The sequence below is a fragment of the Miniopterus natalensis genome, chromosome 4, assembly GCF_054644295.1.
Source record: "Miniopterus natalensis isolate mMinNat1 chromosome 4, mMinNat1.hap1, whole genome shotgun sequence".
NCBI lineage: Eukaryota > Metazoa > Chordata > Mammalia > Chiroptera > Miniopteridae > Miniopterus > Miniopterus natalensis.
In genome coordinates, this window is record NC_142084.1 from 16,871,020 (window position 1) to 16,897,419 (window position 26,400).

General features: G+C 48.5%; 1 protein-coding gene across 1 annotated transcript in view; it reads right to left on the reverse strand.

Moving 5' to 3' along the window:
- Positions 1 to 3,350: 3,350 nt before the first annotated feature.
- Positions 3,351 to 26,400, reverse strand: part of PSD2 (pleckstrin and Sec7 domain containing 2) — a 95,851-nt gene continuing 72,801 nt past the window's right edge. Inside the window, exons 5-15 of the mRNA XM_016214163.2 lie at positions 24,817 to 24,897; positions 21,701 to 21,813; positions 20,905 to 20,963; positions 12,278 to 12,367; positions 11,183 to 11,226; positions 9,929 to 10,119; positions 9,693 to 9,763; positions 9,072 to 9,229; positions 8,063 to 8,207; positions 6,688 to 6,831; positions 3,351 to 3,786 (exon numbers count right to left, since the gene is read on the reverse strand). Of these exons, the coding sequence (XP_016069649.2) occupies positions 3,577 to 3,786; positions 6,688 to 6,831; positions 8,063 to 8,207; positions 9,072 to 9,229; positions 9,693 to 9,763; positions 9,929 to 10,119; positions 11,183 to 11,226; positions 12,278 to 12,367; positions 20,905 to 20,963; positions 21,701 to 21,813; positions 24,817 to 24,897 (1,306 nt within the window). The 3' untranslated portion in view covers positions 3,351 to 3,576. The remainder of the gene's footprint in view (positions 3,787 to 6,687; positions 6,832 to 8,062; positions 8,208 to 9,071; positions 9,230 to 9,692; positions 9,764 to 9,928; positions 10,120 to 11,182; positions 11,227 to 12,277; positions 12,368 to 20,904; positions 20,964 to 21,700; positions 21,814 to 24,816; positions 24,898 to 26,400) is intronic.

Genomic DNA, 26,400 nt, shown 5'->3' on the forward strand with positions numbered 1-26,400 from the left:
GACCACCACAGTAAAGCAAGTCTTGCAATAAAGCAAGTCATAATCTTTTTTTGCTGCTGCAGGGTCTTGCCTTCAATTTACAAAACAGGTAACAACTGTGAAGCACAATAAAGCAAAGCGCAATAAAATGAGGTATGCCTGTAGGTGCCTGTTAATAGCTAATTTAACGTTGGTAATGAGGATACCCTGTGTCTTGCATTCTTGAATCACACAGAGTGGCAAAACCTGGATGAAAGGGAGGTTATGGAGAAAAAGAACTCAGGTCATTGTATTCATATTGGGGGCACTGAAACAAAAAAACACTTTACAAAGAAACAAATGAAAACAATGAACTAAATTCTGCATAAACCTGCAAATCACTGACTTCTCCTAGCCTCCATCTGATACTATCACCCAGATCTCTCTACTGGCTCTGAGTTTGCTGTTGGCTTTAAACTTTTCTGAAAGCCAGTAATTCCTCTGTGTGACCCCCAAGTAATTAGGAATGACCTCTTGGTGAACCCATTGACCTTTTCATGACCCCAAGTTATTAGGAATGAACTCTTGGTGAACCCATTGACCTCTTCGTGACCCAGCTTAGTGTCCTCATTTGACCCTTCCGAGAGTGAGTTGCTGTTACCTTCTAAACTTTTGGTCAGAAACCACCTCCATGACTCCAGTGACCTCTATATGACCCCAAGTAATTAGGAATGAACTCTTCGTGAACCCGTTGACCTTTTCATGACCCCAAGTAATTAGAAATGAACTCTTGGTGAACCCATCGACCCAACTTAGTGCCCTCATTGGACACTTCTGAGGGTTCAGTTGTTACCTTCTAAACTTTGTCAGAAACCACCTCCATGACTCCAGTGAACCCACCAACCTCTGTGTGACCCCAAGTAATTCTGAATAACCACCTGGTAAACTTATTGGCCTTCACACAATCCCATTTGGTGCCTTCATTATCTGCTCTGGATTCTAAGATACCTGCTGAGAGTCTAAGGCCAGAGCCTAATCTAGTTCTTCTTTTCTCACCGTTGCAGCCACTCATTCACTTCACAGGTGTGAAAGGAACCTGGAAGCAGGTGTGGTCAGAGGCCCCTTCTCCTCTCTGCCTTTCAGATTTCTGCCTTGGGGCATCTTCTGCATGGCCTAAGAGGTGTAGCACAAATAAGCGACTTCCCTACTACCACCCTGTCTCCAGGAGCACTTGGGACATTCGGGGGGCTTTCTCCAATTCTTCTCTCTGCCAGGTCATTTTTGGCTTGTCTCCCCAGCCCAGAGTCCCAAATGGTGATGGTGACTGTCTGTCCCCCTCCCCTCTAGACTGTGAGCCCCATGTGGACAGGTAGCTGGTCAATCCTTTTCTCCCCACAGTATCCCCAGAACCCAGCACAATGTGCAGCACTGTAGACTTTCATTGAGTAAGAGGATAAATGCTCAAGAGGTGCTGTAGTCAAGAGTCAGGCCCCAGGAGTCCCTGAGCTGCAGCCACTTCCCAGGACCACTAGGTGGTGCAACCACTTACAACATCTCACCTGCGGCCCTCCAGCCCCTGGATTTGGACAGTCCTGGAAAATGGGCATTATTTTGTGGGGTGAACATAATGGTCCATTAGAATGCAGGAAAAATTATTAGAACTTTGATTTCGATTTATTTTCATCTCATTTTTTTAAAATTTCTATTTTTGTGTATGTTTTATAATGTACATAATATTTTAGTACAGTAGTACATGTATATCATTTACAATAAATAATTATACAATTAAGAAAGTGAACTAAAAATGTTTTTTACTGATGGGAGGCACAACTAGTGCTCAGGGAAGCACATCTGTCTGCAACAGACAGGGATTGCTCCTCTGTTTTCACTCACCTGCCCTTAGGAGGTGGACAATGGGAAGCTGACCCCAAAAATCAAAGGACCTTTGAGATAGCCTGGAGAAGGTACAGAGAGCTCTTTATGTTGCCACACTGCTCTTTCAATTTCACTTAAATGAACATTTCATTCCCCTCAGCAAAATGAAGGGGCCAGATGGTTTGATTATAAAATGCACTTCAACTGATCCAAATTAATCAATCTGGATTTAAATCACTACATCTCTTCACAGACTCACATGTTCTCTGCATCAAATGTGAGTGGGCTTGTAAATGTTGGCTACTTAGCTGCAAGAATGACTTAGTAACTAAGTATGTTACCACTGAGGTCAAATTGCTGGCCAAACTACAGTAATCTATTTTAAAAATAGAAAGGATTTACTCATCATAGCTGCGTTGAGGGTGCCATCACCCCCACCGCTTGTCAGTCTGAGGAACACACGGTTTAAAGGATGCTAGTCTGTGATCGTCATGTGGTAAATTTCTCTTTCTTCCCAAACATGTCCTTAGCTAGCATTTCTGAGTCACTAGAAGAGTGAAAGAAATATCAACCTAAAAAACAATCAGCAACTTGTCATTCCACCTTTCCCCAAGACCAAGGATTAATGGCTTCCATAACCTTCCCCCATCAAACATCTTTGGGCTTCTTGACAAGTGGCTATTTGCAAGGCAGAATGTCTTTTATTCCTGTAACAGTAGATCTGAACAAGAGGCCACCTCTGGAGCTCAGAGACCTGGCAGCACCAACGTAAAGACCAAAAAATAAACAGAGCCACCGTCCCATCCCACTCACACACCGTGATGCCTGTGGGACAGATGGGGTGGCACACACACGCACTATTTATTCCAAAACATCAACTGTAAGAGCAATGTAAGTCCCAGGTCAGCTGGAAGAGGGAAGAAACGGAGTGAGAGGAGGTCAGCACTATCCCCACCTTCCCTCCCAGTGTCAGGGCCATCAGGGGCCAGAAGCAGCCCTGAAATAGGCTTTCCTTCATCTTAGTTCATCCTCTAAATGATATCAGTTCCGAAGCCATCTTTAAAGGGGGTCCTTATATGGATATATAATTCCTATATATATACATTACGTCCATATAAAAGAAAACAGTAGTGGCCTCAGTGGGTGGAAGGTGAGGTGGGCACACACATGAGTGGAGACAGCTTGGCACGGAGGCAACAGGCCTGGGTCCCGGATTATTGCAGTGTGAGGCAGGGACAATGGGGTGCGATTCCAGAGGCTGCTGGGTAGAGGGAGGGAGGATAGTGCTGGTGGTTTGCAGACCTGCTGCTGGTCAACTTGGAGCAAGGAGGGGGAGAAATGGTGTGTGTCCAGCTGAGACCTGGAGTCAAGATCTGCCCTCAGAGATAAGGGAAATGAGGAAAGAATGTGTGAGAAGACCAGGGCCTGGGAAGTCCACTGCCCTTCCTGCTTCACCAGTGAGATGGTATCTAGAGCATGCACAAAACCGCCCTATAAAATGAGGCTCCCTGGTGGAGAGGGATGTGAAGGCTGGGGAGAGGGTCTGAGGCCCAGAGAAGCCCCAGGGTACAAAATCAATGCCATGAATAGCATCTCCATCTCCTTGGCCCATGGGGCTCTCCACACCCCTCTGGCTGCCCAACATCTGTCTGGAGCTGGCCTGAGTGGCTCTTGGCTGGAATTGTGCTCTCTGACCCCTCTGGGGGCATTTGCCCCTCTCTGGGGCCTGCCCATCCATGCCAACTAAGTATCAGGTCCAGTGGTATCCTTTGTGGCTTTGCTGCCAGTCACAGTTCCATGGCCCTGGCTGAGGGCAGGGCTTGAGTGTGTCTTTCGGAGGGAAGGGTCGTCCCCTTCCAGGGTGGCCAGCCGGGCCTCAATCCGCTCCAGGTCATCTGAGCCCACTTTGATTTTCACAGCCAGGAGGTGGATATAGGTCTCATAACGGCTTTTCTAGGGAAAGAGCAGAGAAAGGTCAAAAACAAAGTTAAAAGGCAACAAAATGTGAAATACTATTTGTATCTTAGGTGACAAAAGACTAATTTCCTTAATATTCAGAGAACTTTCACAAATCAGTAAAAAGAAGATAAACAGTCCAATTTTTTAAAAAATAGGCAAGTACAGGCAACAAAAGTAAAAATAAAATGGAATTACATCAAAATGTCTGTGTATGAAGGACACAATAGAGTAAAAAGGCAATCTAAAGAATGGGAGAAAATATTTGCAAATCATATACCTGCTAAAGGTCTAGTATCCAGAATGTATTTTTTTAAAAAAAACACACACACTCCTACAAAGAAACAATCAACAAATGGACAAGGGGCTTGAATAGACATTTCTCCAAAGAAAATGTACAATTGGTCAAGAAGCACATGAAAAGATGCTCAGCGTCACTAATCATTAGGGAAATGCAGATCAAAACTACAATGAGATACTATTACACATCCATTAGGATGGCTACTATAAAAATAAAAACACCAGAAAATACCAAGTGTTGGCAAGGATGTGGAGAAATTGGAACCCTTATGCACTGCTGATGGGAATGTAAAATGGGATGGCCGCTGTTGACAACAGTATGGCTATTCCTCAAAAAGTAGAAAATACCATATGTTCCCTCACTACCACTTCTGAGTATATATCCAAAAGAACTGAAAGCAGGGTTCCAAAGAAATATTTGCACACCCGTGTTCATAGCAGCTGTTATTCACAATGGCCAAAAGGGGGCAGCAACCTAAATGTCTACCAGTGGAGGAACAGGTAAATACAATTGGCATATCCATACAATGGAACATTATTCAGCCTTAGAAAGGAAGGAAATTCTCACATATGCTACAACATAGACAAACCTTGAGGACATTATGCTAAGTGATGTAAGCCAGTCACAAAAACTCAAGTTCTGTATGATTCCACTTATGAGAAGTACCTAGAGTAGTCGAATTCATAGAGAGAGAAAGTAGAATTTTGGTTGCCAGGGGCTGGGGATGGGGATGGGGTGGGCTGAGGAGTTGTTTAATGGGTATAGAATTTCAGTTTGGGAAGATGAAAAAGTTCTGGAACTTGGTTGCACAATAATGTGAATACTAGGCTTAATACTACTGAACCACACACTTTAAAATGATTAAGATGGTAAATTTTATGCTATGTGTATTTTATCAAAATTTAAAAATTGTAATCCAAATTAAAATAGCAATAAGACACCACTTGTTAAACGTATCAGATTGGTGAAGATTAAAACATTCACTAATGTCCAGTGTTGGTGAGGGCATGGAAAGAGAGGTGAGTTCACAAGCTATTAAATGGGTTGTCAATTGGTAAACATTTGGGAGGGAGATTTGACAGCACCTGAGAGCCTTGATACTGAGCTTCATTCAGGCTCTCACCACAGTCAGGGGAGGCTGGGGTCATGGAAGAAGCAGGGAGTAAGGGTCAGGAGACTCTATTCTTGCCCAGCTCAGGCACATGAACAGAAAGACCCTTCATCCTGGTCAACGTGGCTCAGTGGCTGAGCATCGACCTATGAACCAGGAGGTCATGGTTTGATTCCCTGTCGGGGCACATGTCAGGGGTTGCGGGCTCCATCCCCAGTAGGGGGCGTGCAGGAGGCAGCCGATCAATGACTCTCATCATTGATGTTTCTATCTCTCTCTCCCTCTCCCTTCCTCACTCTGAAATCAATAAAAACATATTTTTAAAAAGAAAAGAAAGACCCTTCATTGCTGGGCTTCACCTCCCCTTCTCCACCCCCTCCTCCCACCCCCCAGTTAAACCAGGTGGGGTGAGAAAGACCAGGGCACTGGAGCTACAATCTATCACCTGGGTTAGGATCCTGGCTCCTGCACTTAACTGTGTCACTTCAGGCAAGTGATCTGACCTCTCCAGGCCTCAATTTCCCTGTCTGTAAAATGGGGATAATAGCAGAGCCAATTTCACAGAGTCTATATGAGGATTAAATCAGTCAATACAAGGTAAGTGACATAATCACACGTGACAATTCACAAGAGATCAGTCCACTGTAGCTTTTGCCATCATCATTTTTACGTTGCCAAGAGTGTAGATCTGAGAAGACTTCCATAAGCTACAAAGCTTTATGTTTTTCAAAAGGTCAAGATCTATTCTGGGAACTCTCCTCTCTTTCCCACACCTCAATAGAAAATCAGTGCAGAAATGTAGAGACTGAGGTTGGTGACTTCCTGCCCTTCCTACTCTGGGGGCTTCTCAGCTCAGTCTCAACCTCTCTGTCTGTCTGTCCACTCCCACATGCAGGGTAGTCCCAAGGCCAGTCCAAAATGGACAAGTGGTTCCTGCCTTCCTCCCCTAAGCCAACCCCCGATCCTCACCCAAAGAAGGTGATATTCTGTCAGGCCCATTTGCAAAGCATCGTGAGGCAGAATCAGGGTAGTGGGCAGAGAGAGACGAGATGGAAAGAAGGGAGAGGTTAGGAGAGATTAAGTTGCTCTGCTTGAGAATGAGACAAAAAGGGGGAAAGTCATGCGGATAGGGCTTGAGAGTTCTGTAGCTTGGTGGGAAACACTCCCTGAGAAGCTGGGCCTGCGGGAAAGTGGAGGCGAGGAGGGGCTTGGAGAAAAGTAAGAAGGTGGTGGGCAGGGAGGGGGGGTTCTGGTGGAGCCCATCTGGTGCTCTTTGAGAGACACAATCGATAGCTGGACTGTGCAAACTGGCCCACAGGAGGCCGTGCATGGTTCATGATGCCTCAGGGGAGCCCCCAAAGTGGAGAACCCTCAAACTAGGAGCCACTGGCTATGGAATGATGTTGGTGGCGAGAGGTGGAAGATGGCAACTGGCCTCCTCTGGCCCCAGCCCAGTCCTGCACCATCTGTCCCACAGAGGGCCCACCTCAAATGTGAGATAGTGCTCCTTCAGTCGGCTCTCCTCCGCCTCCTTGGATTTGTGGCCCCTCTCCACTGGGTGACACCTGTGCTCAGCCAGCTCTGCAGTCACCTGCCTCAACTTATTCTCATGAGAACGCAGCTGCTCCTCCTGCAAAGACAAGTCCGGTGCTGTGAGGTCCCACTCTCAGGATGTCACAGGGATGCATCTAATCCTGTCCTGCCAGGATCTGCTTCACTACAGGGAAATTGGCCCACCTGGCCAGGGTCATCAATACGTGGAGTAGAGCCAGGCTTGGGACCTACGGGAGCGCTCCACCTTCTTCCTTGCTCCCTGCTCCCACTGGCATCAGCTCTCCTAGATACCTGCCCTTCCTAGCAGGCTTGGGAGATGAGAAACCCTCAAGCTTGTATGTGCACATAGATACTCCCTGACATAGACACACAATCACCCAGAGGCACCCCCTGGCTCATGTGGACTCTCACACGCACACACAAACACCCTGGACGAAGGGCAGCCTGGCCTTAGCTACCCCGGGCTCCATACAATGCACACATTCTCTTACATGCATGCCAGACACATGATGGTCACATACCCAGGATCACAACGAAAGACAGGCAGAGACACTGTCACACAGACAGGAGCACAAACATTCCACCCACCACAGTATAGTCACATTGCCTTTTGCTATGTGGGCAATGGGCTGCGTGCATGTGTGTGCATGTGTGTGAACACATGTACGGAGGGGGGGGTGTGTACTGAGTAAGTGTGCATATGGGATCTGGGCATAAGTAGCAGCCCCAAGAGCTCAGTGGAGAGACCCAGGACAAGGGCCCAGCAGGAAAAGGGCCAGCAGCTGGCAAAGACAGGGAGTAAGGAGCTTCCCCTGCCCTCTGCCTCTCAAGTTGTGGTCCTCCATTTGTCCTTTCCTCTCAAAAAAAAAAAAATACTGAAAAACGAGTATGGATGAATTGGAGTTTTGGGGGTTACAAATACATTTAAGCATAGATGACTGGAAGAAGGGACAGTCAAGCCTTCCTATTCCTAGCTGCTTATGACACACACATTTTCTCACATTCATGCCAAATGCACATGATGTCCACAGACCTACAATCACATCCACAGGATACACCGCCATTGGCATAGATGCACATCCATGCCGCTCACCACAGCATAGCCAGGCCAGTGTTGTGCATGGCCTCAGTCTTCCCATCTGTAAATGGGGGCAGGGGTGGGGGGATAGGAGAGGATATCTGTCCCCTCGCATTGTCTCTGAGCCCCGAACACTGTGCAGGAGCTGAGGTGAGCGCTGTTGAATGACGGGGCCTGGCATGGGGGAGGCAGCCTGGGGAGGCGGTGCTGTGACCCCGGGAGCTTGTACCTGGCAGAGGCGAGTGGTGCAGGAGGGCAGCAGGGGCCGACAGAACTTCTTCATGGAGCTGACAGCAGCTGGGAAGGCTGGGGCTGAGAAGATGGCGGCCACCAGGTTGATCCTAAGGATCCAGGACAGCATTTCTTCTTTGCTCCTGGGGCAGGATGGGAGGGGAAAGGGCACCAGTTTCTCACAATAGGGCTCCCTCTTCCCGACCCAGCGCCCGGTACCCAGCACTAGCCTGGCAGAGCGAGCACACAAACACCTCCATGTAGGTGGGCGAAGGCATGAGGGAGGAAGGTAGGGTGGCGCTGGATGGGCCTGGCCATGTCTGTGTAGGGAGCTCCCTTCTGTCCCAGCTCCCAGGGAAGACCTGGATTTTTATGTGAAAACAAAGCTGCCAGGTCCAGAGCTAAAGGCCATGGAGTGAACGGGTTCTAGAGCCAGCTGGCCCGGGGATCACTGGAGGCAGCTGGTCATCCCCACTACCTTCCCGGGCATTCCCCCCCCTTCCTGAGAGCTCGCCTACTAGCCTCTCTCTTATGAAACATGAGACCCCAATCTGAAGTCACAGAAGGGTGGGGTTCAGGGGAGTGGACGGGAGGCCTTACAGAGAACCTGCAGGATGAGTCTCCCACCCATCCCCCCACCCCAAGGTGAGGGATGCTGGTTCATAGGCTCCACCTGCCGCGTATGTAGGGCGTTCATGGTGCATCAGCATCACCTGGAGGGCTTGTTAAACCCAACTGCCGCCCCCCCCCAGAGTTTCTGATTCAGCAGGTCTAAGGTGGGGCCAGAGAAACTGCATTTCTAACAAGTTTCCAGGAGACACTGAGGGGACCACGCTTGGAGAATCATGGCTACAGGGGACACTGCTGTTGGTCTGTGCTGAGCGGTACACGCATGCAAGGGGAGCTCAGGGCGCCCCCTAAAGCGGATGAGGAGAGGGGTGTAGTGCAGGCTCCATGCTGCAGGCCCTGAGTCCAGAGTGAGCAAAGGGGCGCCCACTGCTACTTACGGTGCCTGGAACAGGAAGACCCTCCAGTCAGCCGTCTTCAGCTTGAGCACGTTGGACTTCTTGCTGTAGTCAGAGGCCCTGGTGGCCAGCGCATGGTGCACGCGAATGGCATTCTTCAGGTCGCCCTCAGACAGAGCTTTGTCAGGCCTGTACTCATCCTGGACAGGTAGGACGGGGGGGGGGGGGGGCAAGCCTCTGTCATGGCCAGGCTCTGGCTTACTAACCCACATTTCCTCCACTCTCACCAGCTCTTCCTCTCACTCACCCTCCTTCTGTTGCTGTATCTCCCTCCATTTTCAACTCCTGCTGCTGTGATGCCATGCCAACCCCAACCCCAACAAGAATCACTCCAGGCACTCCTCCCCGCACCCCAGTTTACCCCAGAGGCCTGAAGAGGCCTCACATTGCCTATCCTCTGAGCCCCTGGGCACTTAAAAACCCCTCCCTGAACCCACCAAAGCTCTGGGCAAGCCCAAGTCAGGTCCCTGATGGGAGAGGACCCGGCATTTACCTGCCTAAGCCCCAGGTCTTGCCCAGGACCCTCTGGGCACCACAAAGCAATAGCTGGATGGAGGAATGAGCTGGCCCTTCTTGGGTAAGGACACTGAGGCGATTGCTCACCTTCTGCAGGTACAGGATGGTCCCTTTGAGCACCGCATAGAATTTCTTCCAGCCACGCCTCCCACGGGGTGCTAGAGACAGGACACGGGTGGCCACAACCACCCACCCCAATATGTCCTCCTCTGCCTCCCCCACCCATCTACCTGCATGTGCACCCCCAGAGGAGTGGCAAAGAGGGATGGGCCCCATCTGGACTAGCATCCCTCCCCATGCCCCTTCCCCCGCCTGACACCCACTCCTCTTGCCATCCATGTCGGCGTGAGTCTTCCGGGTCAGCACACCATGCTTGTAGGTGGTAGCGCTGAGAGCCTGTGGGACATCCAGGAAGGGGTTGCCACCATCCAGGATCCGTGTCACCTTCTTTGTGCCAGTCCCAAACTTGTCATCCACCAGCTCAGACAGTGATTTCCTCAGCTCATCCTCATCACTGGGAAAGTAGTAGGCCTAAGCACCACCTCCAGGGAGGCCTCAGCCCCACATCAACATGCCCTCTTCCCACCAACCACTCCTCTGGGAGCCAGTCAAAGCAGAGAAGAGGAGATTCCAACTCCAGATCACAGATCCAGATCTTTGACTCCTCCCCTTGAGTCTTCAATTCTGACCCCTCAGCTCTGCTCTTTGACTTTTTGGCCTCTAAGCTCCAATCCTCACCCTTGATCACAAAGTTGGAGACCTTATTATCTCCAGACCTTCTTCCTGGTCTTCCTTCTCCTCTCTTCAACCCTGAAGGCCCAGCTCCAGTGAGCAGTAACTCATGGCCACACTGAAGCTGCTGTCCAAGCCCCACAGACATGCTGAGGGAGGGAAACCAGGATGAGGGCCCCCATTGAGCCTTGGTAGAAGAATACCAGCTCTTCCCTGTGGGATTGAGACTCCTAACAATCCCTGCCTGGGACCTCCACACAGATCCAAAGACCCAGGATGCCCTGGGGAGCACAGCAAGGCAGGGCAGCCACTTTCTCCAGAACCTCTCAGTCTCCCCAACTAGCAAGGTCATCACACCTCTTTCCAAATGGCTGGGCACCTCCAAGACTCACTGCCTTCACAGGGGTAGAAGTTAGGAGACAGTCACCCCTCCCTACTACCAAGAACAATTGCCACCTAAACATGGTCATATTCTTGTGGTTAAAGGGGGACCCATGCCTCCTGCTTACCTACCTCCCAAAGGGGAAAGAGTTATCATCATTTGGGAATAGTGGTGGTATTCCCAGTACAGAAAACCAGTGTGGATATTGTGGAACTAAAGTCACAGTTCTATCTATTCCATAGCAGTGTGAACACTGTACACTTTTTATCACAACAGAAAATGAACCTAAAGGGGAACTCAACACCGGGTATGGTCAGGTGGACAGGGGCTACAAAGGCCCTGGTGTGGGAGAAATCAGCACCATGGAGAGTGGCAGGAGTGACTTCCTTACACACCCCCAGCCACTCCCATCTCCCTCCCAGTGATTCAGTGTCCTGTACCTGGGCCCATGGGCACTACTCACATGGCCCATTCCAGCTTTTCATTCTTGATGGAGTTGTAAAGGGTCTAGGAGAGGAGTAGAGAGAGAGAGAGAGGAGCTCTAATGAAAAATCAAAGAAATCTCCATCTACCTCTAGCAATGTGGATGCAGTGAGGGAGCACTTTTAAGCCAGCGGGGCAACTTGGTGTTTGATTCATACTTGTTTGTTGAATGGGTGAGTAAATGGGGGATGGGGGTGCATGATTGGGTATATGACTGGGTGGGCAAATTTGAGTATGAGCAGGTAGGGTTGGTAGGTAGGTGGATGGCTGGGGAAATGGGTGAACGATGGGTAGATGACTGATGTGGAGTATGTGGGGTGTGTTTAGGGGTGTACAGGATATCTGTGTAGGTGACAGGTAAATGATTGAGTTGGTGGGTGAGTGGATGCGTGGGAGGCTGAGTAGGTGAGTGAATGAGTAGATGAGAAGTATGTAGGTGGGTGGTGGGACTGGAATTATTTGATCTCACAAATACATTCTTAACAAGTGCTTCTTGATGGTGATGAAAATAATTATTATGAGAGTGATAGAGACAATCTTCTATTTTTTAACTTCCAGTCTCACTATCCAACTGCCCCACTGATATCACCAGGTCCTTCAAACCCACTATCTAAAACTGAACTCATCTTATACCTCCAAAAAACATGCTTTTCTTCCTCCAAAGCCAAGGACTGACCAGGATGGAGAGGCCAGAGTTCTACCCTGGGCTTCAGCCTCAAAAGAAAACTAGATTCCCTTAATTCCTGGTGATGTTGAAGGAATGAATGGGCTTTTCTCTATGGTGAAGTTGATGGCAGTGGTGGTGGTGATGGCTGTGAGAGCTGTGACAATTGTTGGCAGTGTTGATGATTACCATAACAAAATGATAATGTTGCCCTAAGAACAAATCTCACAAAGCCAACCCCTCTGCCTAACTCGAAGAACACATGACAGTAAAATGTTGAGCTGGATGGTCTCTAACTCTCTCCCAAAGTCATGGTGGCCCTGACCCAGTGTTAAGAATCTGTAATATCAGATTCTCCTCTCCACCCACCCTGGTCCAGCCTGGGTCACGGGGAGCCTTAGTGGGTTATACCTTCAGCAGGTCTTTGGCAAAGTCTTGGCCATCATTCAGCTGGTCCAAGTTGGCAATGAACTGCTGGCAGGACATCTTCTTGCCAATGTTCTGCAGTGGAGAAATGGTTCTGCCTGAGAGTAGGGGCAGAGGCTGGTGTGGACCCCACACCTGCCCTGCCCAGCCGGATGGGATGAGGCAGCATCAAGGTCAGGACTTCCCTCTGTCTCCAAGAGTTTACAAAACTTTTTCACATTCAAGATCCTATTTGATCCTCAAGCATCATGAGAGGTTGGGGTTCTTCTCAAACCCAGTTGAAGGAGTCAGACTGCATAAAATATTACAATAGTTGACATTTGCCAGATGCCTACTATGTTCCAGGTATTGAACTTGACATACATTAGCTTGTCTGTTTCTTACAACAAGGAGAAGGTGAGGTGATTGTTACATTATACCCATTTGACAGGTCAGGAAACTGAGGTGCAGAAAGGTGATTTGCCCATGATCACACAACAAGGAAGTGGAAGGGCTGAGTGTATCCGACACCAAAGCCTATGCTCTCACCCGCTACTCCATGGTTAACTCTCCCAAGGTCACACAGCCACCAGAACTTGAACCCAGATCTCTTGGCTCCTGAGCAGAATCTCTGTGTATTCCGTCACAACTGTCTCACCCTCTCACCTGTACAGAGGGGCAGCAAGACCTCCAAGAGGTGGGTGAAGTGAGGGAGACTTTGGTCTTTTGAGAATCAGAAATCAATTCCCACCAGTACATATGAGTGCCCCATGCTGAGCTGGGCTGGGGCCAAAGGAACCCAAGCAGATGGTTTTACACCAGGAGGTACAAACAGACAAAAAGCTGGGAATAAGTGTACCCCCAAGTTCTGCCTTCTTTTTCTACCCACTAAGTAGCAAAGGGGCTCCAGCCCTCCAAACCCAACACCTGACATTTTCAGACTCTCCTTGTAGTATCCACATTTGAGGAAACACTGGATGACACTTCACCTTTATGAAGACGAAGACCCTTGAACACCAGCTACTTATTGGCATAGGATTTTGTGGGTTTAGGTTTGCTATAAGGCAGTGTCTCCCAAGTTTTACCTACTAATGGAATAGATCTCCCCCCCAAAAGGGAAATCATAATCAAATAAGTTTATTTACATGTTTCAGAGTCTATAACATGCTTAAGTGTGTTGGATGTCTCCAAGGAGATGATTCCATGGACAATTTCCCAAATTTATTGACCTCGGCAAAGAGAATCTGTTAACATCATGTGGGACAGTCAGACACCACAGAAAATAATTCAGAAAGCATGATATAAGGCTTTCTAAGTAGCTGACAAGCGAGAATTTTCTACACCTTTTCCAAAGGTTTAAGGAGAAAAGATCCTATGTGTGCCTCGATACAATGTGTTTTGTATGTTTATGTGTATATTTTACATGTGCATGTTGGTATGGATATATGTGCATATATAGCTATTTATGTGTGCATTCATAATAGAGGAGTATGAAGACAATATTGATAATATTGATAATATTGTCTGAGTTCCACACACACTGGACATTCCCCAGCCGTCAGTCAGGACTGCAAAATCAAAACAAACCAGGCAAGCTTTCCAGTCCTCATAACAACAGGTTCTCTTGTTGCAGATGAACCCTCTCAGAAGAAACAGCTGCTGGTCAAAATACTAATAAAGCATCTGGGTAAAGGCATTGGGAGAAATATAAAGGTAGTGAGGACTTCAAGGGTAAAGATCCTGCAAAGAAGGGAACCCTGGAGAAATGAGCCCACCAAGGAGCAGCTTTCCCCCTTGAAGCACCTGCTAATTCACATGAGCCCTGGCCAAAAGGTTGAGCAACTGGGTGATCTATGGGACTAGAGAACAAAAATTGGAGTTCAGGACCCATAGAGGACAAGGGGCCCTGGGAAAAAACGCCCCAGTCATACTTCAAAAAAATTGAAAGTAAGAAAGGAAATACTAAAGGGAGTTCTTCAGGCAGAAGGAAAAGTATCCCAGACGGAAGCATGAGGAGCAGAGAGAAAAGAACAGCAAAAAGGGTGGACAAATCTAAATGACTATTGATATGGAAAGCACTATTAATAAAGTTTTCTTGGGAATAAAATAGAGATATAATAGTTAAAACCATGATACCAGCCAACAAGAAAAATAAAGGGGTAAAAAGCATAATACCAGTAGTATATAAGTTGAGAGGGCAATAAATGGAGTTAAAGCGCTTTAAGATTAGTTTGTTGCCCAGGAATTGGTAAGAGTACTTCAGTAAGTCAAGAGTGCATATTGTGCCCTGGCTAGTGTGGCTCAGTTGGTTGAGTGTCATACCATGCACCAAAAGGTCGCTGGTTCGATTTCCGGTCAGGGTACATTCCCAGGTTGTGGGTTCAGTCCCCGGTTGGGGTGCACATGGGAGGCAACCAATCGATGTTTCTCTCTCTCTCTCAACCCCCCCTCCTTCCCACTCTCTTTAAAAATCTATGGGGGAAAAATATCCTCAGATGAGAATTTCTAAAAAAAAGAATAAAATACTTAATAAATTTAACCACCCTGGCTGGTGTGGCTCAGTTGGTTGGAACATCCTCCCGTAAACCGGAAGGTCGAGGGTTTGATTCCCAGTCAGGGCACATACCTAGGTTGCAAGTATGGGAGGCAACTGGTCAATGTTTCTCTCTCACATCGATGTTTCTCTCTCTCTCTCTCTCTCTCTCTCTCCCCCGTCCTCTCTCTCTCAAGTCAATACTCAAGTCAATAAACATATCCTCAGGTGAGAATTTTAAAAAATTTTTTTGAGAACAAATTTAACCAAGGAGGTGAAAGACTTGCACAATGAAAACTACAAATGTTTGCTGAAAGAAATTATAGATCTAAATACATAGAAAGACATCTTGTGATCATGGATTGGAAGACTTCATATAGTTAAAACACTAAAACTCTTCAAACTGACCTATAGATTTAATGCAATCTATCAAAATTCCAATGGCCTTTTTTGCAGAAATATAAAAGCTTGTCCTCAAATTCATATGGAATTGCAAGGGATCCCAAAATAATCTTGAGAAAGAACAAAGTTGGAAGACTAGCACCTCTTGATCTTAAAACTTACTACAAGGGCCCGGCCGGGCCTGGCTCAGCGGTTGAGCGTCGACCTAAGATCCAGGCGATCAGGGTTCGATTCCTGGTCAGGGCACATGCCTGGGCTGCAGGCCAGTCAATGACTCTCATCATTGATGTTTCTATCTCTCTCTCCCTCTCCTTTCCTCTCTCCGAAATCAATAAAGATATATTAAATAAATAAATAAATAAATAAATAAATAAATAAATAAATAAAACTTACTACAAGGCTAGCATAATCAAAACATTGAGGAAATGGCATAACAATAGACAGATAGATGGATAGAATAGAATTAAGAGTCCAGGAATAAACCCATTCATCTTTGGTAAATTCATTTTTTTAAGTATGTTTTCATTGATTTTAGAGAGAGAGGAAGGGATAGGGAGGGAGAAGAAAAAAAATGTTGATGTGAGAGAGACACATCAATTGGTTGCCTCCTGCATGTGCCCTGACTAGGGCCAGGGATTGAACCTGCAACCCAGGTATGTGCCCTTGACCAGGAATCAAACCTACAACCCTTCAGTTCGAGGGCTGATGCTCTAACCACTGCCACACTGGCCAGTGCGGTAAACTGATTTCTGACAAGTATGCCAAGACCTTCCAATGGGGAAAGAATAGCCTCTTCAACAAATGGTGCTGGGACAATTGGATATCCACAAGCAAAAGAATAAAGCTGGACACTTATCTCACACTATAAACAAAAATTAACTCAAAATGGGGCAAAGATCAAAACATAAGAGCTAAACCTATAACATAGGGGTACATCTTCATGACCCTGTATTTGGCAATGATTACTTAAACAGGACACCAAAGCAGGCAACAGAGGAAAAATTAGATAAATTGGACTTCATAAAAATTTAAAGCTTGCCTGGCTGGGCCTGGCTCAGCGGTTGGGCACCGACCTAGGATCCAGGAGATGGTGGTTCGATTCCCGGTCAGGGCACATGCCCGGGTTGCGGGCTGGATCCCCAGTTGGGGGCGTGCAGGAGGCAGCCGATCAATGGCTCTCTCATCATGGATGTTTCTCTCTCTCTCCCTCTCCCTTCCTCTCTCTGAAATCAATAGATATATTTTTTAAAAATGTAAAGCTTTTGTGCATCAAAAGACACTATCAAGAGAGTAAAAAAACAACCTACAGAACGGGGGAAATTCCAAACCATATATCTGATAAGGGTCTAGTATCCAGAACATATAAAGAACCCTTACAGCTCAACAACAAAAAACAACCCAATTAAAAATGGGCAAAAGACTTGAATAGACATTTGTCCAAAGAAGATACATTAATGGTCAACAAGCACATGAAAAGATGTTCACCATCACTAATCATTAGGGAAACACAGATCAAAACACAATGAGATGTCACTTCGCACCCATTAGGATGGCTACTATCAAAATAAAGAAAATAGGAAGTTAGTGAGGATGTGGAAAAACTGGGACCCTTGTGCATTGCTGGTGGGAATGTAAAATACTGCAATCTCTGGAAGACAGAATGGCTGTTTCTCAAAAAGTTAAAAATAACATTACCATACGATCCAGCAATACCACTTCTAGGTGTATATAAAAACTGAAAGCAGAGTCTTGAAAAAATATTTGCACACCAATGCTCATACTGACATTGTGCACAGTAGCCAAAAGGTAGAAGCAAGCCAGTATCCACCAGCAGATGAGCATATAAACAAAATGAGGTATTTACATACAACAGAATATTATTCAGCCGTAAAAAGGAAGGAAATTCTGACACATGCTTCAACATGGATAAACCTTGAGGACATTATGCCAAGTGACATAGCCAGTCACAAAAACACAAATTCTGTATGATTTCGCTTACAAGAGGTATCTAGAGTAGTCAAATTCACAGAGACAGAAAGTTGAGTGGTGGCTGCCAGGAGCTGGGAGGAGGTGGAAATGAGTTTAATGGGTATAGAGTTTCAGTTTGGGAAAATAAAAGAGTTCTGGAGATGGTTTGCACAACAACATAAAAAGCCTTAACACTACTGAACTATATGCATAAAAATGGGTAAAATGGTAAATTTTGTGTTATGGATATTTTTACCACAATTTTTAAAATAACATTTTAAAAATTTAAAAAAATAGACAAGGCTATGAATAGACATTGCTCCAAAGAAGATATACAAATTGCCAACTAGCACATAAAAGGTACTCAACATCAGCATCATTAATCACTGGGGAAATGCAAATCAAAACCCAAACCTACCCACTAGGACAGCAATGATTTTTTAAAAGTGTGTGTGTTGTGGGGGAGGGAGAAGCGTTGGTGAAGATATGGAGAATTTGAAACTCTCATACATTCCTGGTGGGAATTTAAAATGGTTCACCCACTATGGAAAACAGTTTCACCATTCATCAAAAAGTTAAACATAGACCAGTCGCATAAAATGCTTCTCTAGGATTAAAAACAAAAGTTAAACATAGACTTGCCCTTTGTCCCAGCTAGTTTACTCCGAGGAATTGAAAACAGGTGTTCAAACAAAAACTTGTACATAAATGTTCGTAACACTATTCACAACAACCAAACGGTGGAAACAACCCAAATACCCAGCAAGGGATGAATGAATAAACAAAATGTGGCACATCCTTGCAATGGAATATTATTCAGCCATAAGGAGGAATGAACTGCCAATACACTCTACAACAAAATGTATAGAGCATAGAAAAATACCCATAACAGAAAATTTACCATTTTAACTATTTTTAAGTGTACAGTTCAGTAGTATTAAAGCTATTTACATTGCTGTGCAAGTAATCTCTAGAACTTTCTCATATAACCTTGAAAACACTATGCTAACTACAGAAGTCAGGCCCAACAGGCTGCATATCGTATGATTCCGCTTACATGACATATCCAGAAGAGGCAGATCTGTAGAGACAGGAAGCAGGTTAGTGGTTGCCAGGGGCTGGGAGAGGAGAGAATGGGGAGTGACTGCTGATAGGTACAGGGTTTCCTTTTGGGGTGACGAAGAAAAAGTTCTAGGACCAGAGTAGTGATGGTTGCACGTCACGTGAATGTGCTTAATGCCACTGAATCCTATACTTTAAAATGGTAAACTTTATGTTATGTATATTTTGCCATGATAAAAAAATCACTGAAGAGATACAAGATTTTCACAACACAGTGAAAAGATTTGACCTTAACGATACATATAGGACATTACAACCAACAACTGCAGAATACACTTTCTTTTCAAGCCCACATGAAACAGCTACTAAAACTGATCTCTCTCTGGACAGTGAAGCAAGACAACAAATTACAAAGAAGGAAAATCATACCAGGAAAGTTATCTGATTTAAAATATAACAACAACAACCAGGCAAAAAGATATGTAGGCAGAAAAGAAAAAGGAAAAAAAAGACAAGTATCCAGATCATTCCAAAGTTGAGGGGAGGGGAATGAGTTGAGACCTCCAAGTTCCCAGCTCCGCTCTCCCCACCTCACCCCATTTGGATCAACAGGGCCTCCCAGGCTGTCCTTGACCCTCAGACCCTCCCACAAGCCTCTGTCTCCCAGCAGAAGAGTGATGGCCCGCCTGGCCACAGACCCATCCTTCACTGCCACTCATCAGGGCCACTCCTCCCTTGAGGCATGGCAGTGAGGCCGGGGAGAGAGGGAGAAGGCACACAGCAGGGGACACTGCTTCCATGGGGGTCCTTTGGACAGCTCACAGTAACTGCAACAACCAGGCCCTGGGCAAACGGGACTTTACAATGGGGGAACTGAGGTTTAGCGAGTTAAGTAATCTGCCCCAGGCCACACAGCTATTGTGTGGAGACACTGGCAACCCTCACTCCTGACCCCTGATCATTTAGCAATATTGCCTCTAGAGAGAAATCCTCAAGGTCTTTGGCTGCTAATATGGACAACCTGCCCCACCCACCTCTGATCCATGAAGGTGTTGATGTTTCTCTTCAGTTACAGGCATTAATGTGGCGCCATGGGCAGCTGAGCCCACCGAGCTCAGGGGTTTCACTGAGTAGCGGCTGCTGCCCTCCTTAGCAGCTCTTGGCCATGGAGAGGGGCATCCAGGGCTTGGCACAGCAATGGCTGGGTCCTGAGGTTGCTCTCAGGCCTGGCCAAAGGTAGGTGGGGTGTGTTTAATGTTCCTTTAAGGTGTGCTAGCAACACTTGCTCTCCATGAAAAAGTGAGCTGGTCTTGGGAGAATATTAGCTGGCTAATAGGTGTTAGCTCTGGTGACATTCCCATGTTACACATCTTCCCTCCTGTCCACACTCAGGCCATGGGCCCAGGTGGACATAACCAAAGTTGTCACATGACTACTCTTCCTCCCAAGGTCACCGAGGCTCTCACCTCCCCATGCCAGGTGCCCCAGCGTGCCCTTGCCCACTCAGGCTGCTATAAGACTGCAGCCTTTGCATTCATGACTGTGCAGGGATCTGTAGGCTGGGCCTTCAGGTTCTGCATCACTTAAATGTTAACAGTAATAATGAATATTATTGTTATTCTCACATACTAACATTACCCGTAACTAAATCCTTACTAGGTGCCAGACCTTGGCACTTGGTGTTGTGTATATTACCTCTCAGCCCTCCCAGAATGATGTGGGGAAATCATTACTCCCACCTCTCACAGATGCAGCCCCTGAGGCTCAGAGAGGGCCAGTGTCCTGTCCAAGGTCCCAGAGCTACGACGTGGAGGCAAGAGTAAGATCTGAAGTCAGGTCTGTCCCCGTTCTTTCTTCCACCCTATGTGCCCTGGGCTTCTGGGTTAACTCTGGAGCCAGAGATGCTGGCCTGTTGTCCCCATGAGTCACTAAAACATCCCCATCCCAACAGGGGGCTCTGAGCTCGGTGAGCAATGACGGGGCAGTGATTGGTGGGGTCAGACACAGTGATGGGGGACATGGAAGGGGACATGGAGATGAGGGTCTAGGCTCACAGGGCATGCACACCAGAGGCTACACTTACCACCTGAGAGAGGGCAAGAGAGCCCAGAGGGGGTCCCCGGAGCAGATGGAGGAAAAAGGAGTTGTTGAGTGAGAGCAGCATTGAGAAAGCCCAGGGCCCGGACAGACACAGCCCCACAGCCCACCTGGGCACCCATCTGTTACTTTACTGTTTGCCTGGTAGGGGCAGGGTGACGAGAATGCCTCTTGAGGGAAACTGCCATTGGACTGGTAGGGGCTGCCGGGGGGGTGGCATTTCAAGGGGGCCACATTTGGGCTTGCAGGACGAGGGGTAGGAAGAGCATATGATCTTTTAGCAACGTCTGGCCTGGGCACAGCTAGGGTCCCGCATCTTACTTTGCACATCGGAATTCCTGCGAGCCTCAGCTGTCACTGCCCTGCTTGGGCGGGCACCAAAGCACCTCTCAGGTGGATAAACTAGGGCAGGGCCATGTCTAGAGGCCACACTGCCCAGCCCTCAGGTCTGCTAAAGAAACAGGGCCACTAAGCAGTAGGTCTCAGGAAGGGGGCTGGAGAAAGGGCTCTTCCCTAGACAACCTGGGTGAGTCAGTGAGATGACACTACACTCCCTCCCTCCCCAACTCACATGTCCGTGCAGGTCCGTGTTGAGCAGCATCAGGGCACAGGTGAGCGTGTGGATGCCATCTAAATCAGAGACGGTGGCACCCTCAGTGTGAGGACCCACTCATTCCCACCCCAGGCACCCCCTTGTCTCATGACAGAGCCAGCCGGAAGGTCTTGGAGACTGGAAGAGGCCAGTCACCTGCTAAATGCATCACAGGGCCCAGGGCCTACAGGATGCTCCCTGCCCTACCCCTACTGCAGGACTGCAGTCACTTGCCTGCACAAGGTCAGAGCCAACCCCTCCCTCAGAGGAGACTCGGCCACCCTGGGCCCGCTCTAGTCCAAACTCCTGTCTCCTGTGGCCAAACTCACCTTGAACCTCAGACCCAGGAATGGCTCTGGTTTCCAGGCCATGTATCTACCATGGCCTGTGTCTCTTCCAGTAACTGGCCTAGTCCTCCAGTTTCTGGAGCTCAGGTCCATCCTTAAAGGAGGTCAGGCCCCTAAGAGGGCCCTAGCCCAGACCCCACATCAGAACTCCCCCCACACAGAATCAGCCTTGCAACAGGGGCCCAGGGAGAATGCAGACCCAGATCCGGCACCTCAAGGATGGAGGGTTTCAGGCCTGGGGGATGACAATGGGCAAGACATTTGGAGGTCTCCTGCCCAGCAGGCAGTGCCCATTCCATGTGCTATCGTTTAGTCACTCGATATTTATTGACCAGGACAGAAGTGGCAGGTGGACAGGGGCAGGAGGAAGCCAAGGCCTGGCGGGGAGCGGCAGGGTGGGTCAGGCAGAAGGGGGCAGGTGGCCGTACCTTCCGAGGTGCTGTCATCAGGGTTGCACTGGCAATACCGGCGGGAGAAGTGAGTAAGGACCCGCTCCCGCTCCTGCGTCTCTCCCATCAGCGGGAAGGCCTTCAGGAAGGTTCTGGGGGGGGGGGGGTCAAAGATGACAAGGGCCTCCCAGAGCCTCAGTCAGTCGGGGCCTCACTCAGCGTAGGAACCCCCACCCCACCACACACACACACACACACACACACACACTCACGCCAGCCCGGGGGCAACGCTCTAATTCCCCAGCACCAGACCCGAGGGAGGCCCCTGGCCCCCAGGACAGCTTCTGGAGTTTCAGTCCTCATTGCCCTCCAGGGACCTTTTGGAAGTAGGCAGCGGACAGAGTTCGAGGAACAAAGACAGAGGAACATCTGGGTGTTGGCATCAGCTCTTCTTGGGATAAATGCCCACTCCTTCCTCTCTCCTCTATGCCTGGGCCCAGACTGACCCCACCTGCCCCTCTGACTGCTCTACCTCAGTCATACTCACTCTATGTGCCACCAGCTGAGCCCTGAGCACAACCCTGTCCTCCCTCCCTGTCCTCCCACCCCAAGTCTGAGCTGTCACCGGCCTCCTCCGGCCTCCTCATGTGCCCAGGACACCTGCAGCAGCCCCCAGACAGGTGTACCCCTGCACCGCCCAACACATCCCCCTGCAGACACCAGTGGTCTTTCTAAACACACATGCAGTCAAGACTCGCCCCTGCTTAAAACTTGTCACCGGCTCCCCAGAGCCTTCAGAATAACGTCCAAGCTCCAAATCCCTCCCAAGGCCCAATTCAAAGGTCACCAGCTTTCAGGAGCCCCGGCAGCTGATCCCCAAATCAGAGGGGCTGGAAGATGGGGCCGGGTCCTTCACCTGGGGGAAATTGCAAGCTGACCGTTTGTGTCTCTGTCATCCTGGGCTCATGAAGCTAATTGGCTCCTAGTTTTGCAATGGTCCCTTTGGTTTCTGTAATGCCCACTTCGCTTCCTCCTCCCTCACGCTGCTTCTAAGGCACCCTGGGACCTGTGAGCCCCACTTGGCCAGTCCTTACCCTCTGAGGCTTCCCGAGGCAGATAAAACCGCTGACCACAGTTCCATCCCAATCAATCAACTGCTATACAAACACTCCATCTGCTGTCCAGTTTTCCTCCTCTCCCTGTTCTCTTACCTCAGCTGGCCCCCAGCTCTGTCTGTCCCCTCTCCCTTCTCACACTCCACCGGAACTTTCTGAAAACGCATCCCCCATCCCAGCCTTAGCCTGTCCTACCGATGAGCCATCCATCCCAGCTCCTACTCCCTCTCTTAAGCACCCCTTCCCTGGGGATCATCACCAAGCCCCAGCACAGCACAGCTGCCACCAAACTCAGGCCTTGTCTCCTCCCACCCGGCCCTCTTCAGAAGCCTGACGCCTCTGGATCAATAGCTGCCAGCATGCTGCTATCAGCAGCGCCTCCCAAATCCTGCTTTATACCCAGCACCTGCTGTGGCTCCCCAGTGCCTGTGCAGGATAGCCTCAATCTATTGGGCTGATACACAAGGTCCTGCAGCCCAGCCTCTGATCATGAGCTGACCCACCAAACACCTTCTCCAACCAGTCCTCCTCATGCCAATGCAAACTGCAGCCTAAGCTCAGGCTACAGCAGCTTGCGGCCAACTGACACGTCCACTGAGAACACTGGGAAAAGCCAGGCAGAATACATCTCGCCTACACTATCAGAACACCACTAACACGACAAACACCAGAAGGGCCAAGACTCTGGAGAGAGAGGCGGGCCAGTCTGCAGCTGCTTGTTCCCTGGGTGCTGATGATTATGGGCCCAGGCAGGAGGCAGGACTTGTGGTGGCCTCACAGAGCTGAAGAGACAAACCCAGAGACTCGAGGGGCTGTAGACACCAGGCCAGTTTTCCTTTGAGAGATTTGCCAAATTCTGACATGTGTGGGGCAGGACTTAAAAAGCTAAGCAGAAAGCCTCAGTCAAGAAGAGGGATTTGGTTTTTTTTACAGTCTTGCCACATCGAGGAGACAAAATTAAGATTCATGATCCACCAAAAGGAGAGGCCCCATGGACACACCAGGCTCCCTGGGGCAAGCCTGACAGGACCTGCCCCTGGGATGGGGTGAGCCCTAAACCTCTCCTCAACCCAGCCCTGGCTGGATTAGGACGGTCCCCTCTGCCTCCCTCTAACTGCATAGCAAAGGACACGGCAGACCCTCTCTAAATGTACATAGAATGATCTAGAGCAGCCATAATTCTATACAAAATGTACAGCATCTAATTAAAACATCACTAAGCATACAGACAGGCCCCCTTTGATGGGATCAGAAGGAAAAAATAGACAATAGAAACAGAAACAGATGATTCAGGTATTGGGGCGAGCAGACAAGGACTTTGAAAGAACTATGGCTAATATGTCAAGAAAACAGAGGGGGAAATGAAGAGAACAAATGAAAAGGTGGGGAATTCCCCCAGAGCATTAGAATCTGTAAGAAATATTTTTAACAAAATGAAAATTCTAGAACTGAAAAGTATAATAATAGAAAGTAAAAACTCAATAAATATAAAAAGAGAGAGAATGAAAATAGCCCAACTGAGCAGAGACAAAAGAATGGAAAATACATGTTTTTAAAAAGTATAAGAGACACATGGGACACAAGGAGAAGGTCTAATATGCAAGGACCACCCAGCCATTAGCTCAGACTGTGTGGTCCCTCCCCCGAGGACTCTGGCCTGGTGCCACCCTGCTGGCTCAGTCTCAAGGCCTGCTAGACACTGGGCCGCACCGTCCTGCTCTGGGCCCTCCTGAGAGCTACTCCCTGGGTCCAAGCACCAATGGGACCTGAGATCAAATCTCCCTCAACAACTGTGGGAAAGTCGGAAGGGGGTAGAGGTGTCGCTTTCTTTGCTCTCCTAGAGTCAGGACACAATCTTACCTTCACAGGCCTCAGCACCCACCACGAAGAGGGCACTCGCTGAGTCGCTGGAAGGCTGCTGCCCTGAGGGCCCCTTCCCTAGCCTCCCCAGAGGGGTCAAGTTTATGATGGAGCTGGCAGGAGAATCCAGATGTGCAGCCTGTACCTCCGTGGGCACTGCACCGCCCCAGCCCCACTGACCTGAGCGCTCTGTCCAGAGTCAAGCCCGAGAAGTCGAAGAAGCTGAGGTACTCCCCCGCCACCAGCCTGCTGAACTCGTTGCTGCCAGGAGAGCATGGGGTGTCCATGAGAAGCAGGGCACAGCAAACAATGAGGGCTATATGGGCAGTGGTACCCGGGTACCCTGACCCACCCACCCAGACCTGCTCACCCCAGGCTGCCTTCCCTGCTGGCCAGCCAGGCTCCAACAGTTCAAACTGGGCTGGGGGGTCAGGAAGGCTTCCTAGGGGAGGTGATGTCTTAGGCATCTATAGGAAGTAGCAGCCAGTGAAGGGAGTAGGGGGTGGGATGATGCAGAGTGTCCCCAATAGAGGAAACTGCACCACATGTCCAAGAAGCTACCAGCAAGGCCATGTGGCCAGAGCCAGAGAGCAGGAACAGGGCAGGAAGAGAGGAGGCAGGGAACAGGGCCTGAGGGCCAGGGGAAGGCTCCAGACTTGATTGTGAGGGTTGACGCAGGGAGGAGGGTGAGTGAAACGGTCAGATGTGTATTTGGAACACTCTCCCTGCAAGTGGAGGCCCACTGCAGGCCGCAGGAGCCACCCAGCGAGAGCAGGGAGGAGAGGGGAAGGAGAGAGATTTCGGAGGCAGAATCCACAGGATATGGGGACGAAACAGGTGTGGGGCATGACAGAGTAGGTGGCCCCTGGAGGAGATACCCAGCGTTCAGGACAACAGGTGGGGAAGGATGTACCCACGTGAGCCTTCGGCCCATAGCTGGTAAATGGCTCCCTTTCTTCAACAAATATGTGGCATTAAAAAAAGAAGGGGGACTGTCTGATTATTGTCAACTAAAAGAGACTTAAGAGACATAGTGGCCAAGTGGGACCTTGTTTGCGTCCTGAGTTGAACAAAATTTTTGAGACAATCAGAGAAAATTAAACATAGACCGAATGTTAGAGATAATTAAGGAACTTTTGTTCATTTTCTTATAAATTATAAAAGGAATTATGCTTTGGTAAATTAAAAAATCCTTATCAGTTAGAGACATATACCAAAGTATTTAAGGAAAAAGTGGCGAAGTGCCTAAAATAAGCTTTAAAATAGTCCAGCAAATGGTGGGGGCACTGAGGGAGCAGTAGAGGAAACAAGGATAAATAAATGTTAATAACTTTGAAGCTGAGTAAATAGGTACATGGAGGTTTAATACATGTTCTCTGCTTTTCTGTATGTTTGAAAGTTCCATAATAAAGAGCTTAATTAGAGAAAAAGAAAAGAGTGGCCAGTGTGTCAACACTGTTGAAGGCGAGGTCTGGCAGTGGCCGCCGGGTTCAATACACAGGCTGCTACTGACCTGGCAGGAGGGGCTTCTGAAGGGAGAGGGTGGGGAAGAGGAGGGGACAGGCACCCAGGGCACAAAATCCTGAGAATTTTAGCTATAAAGGAGCAAGGGGAGGAAGATCAGTTGAGGAAGGGTTTTTGTTTTCAGTTGGGAAAGACTTAAGAACAATTACACACTTATGGGAAGCTCTTCTAGAGAGAGGGGTTGAAAAGACCAGAGAAGATGGGGATCAGCCATAACGAAGGCTTCTGAAGGGTGTCATT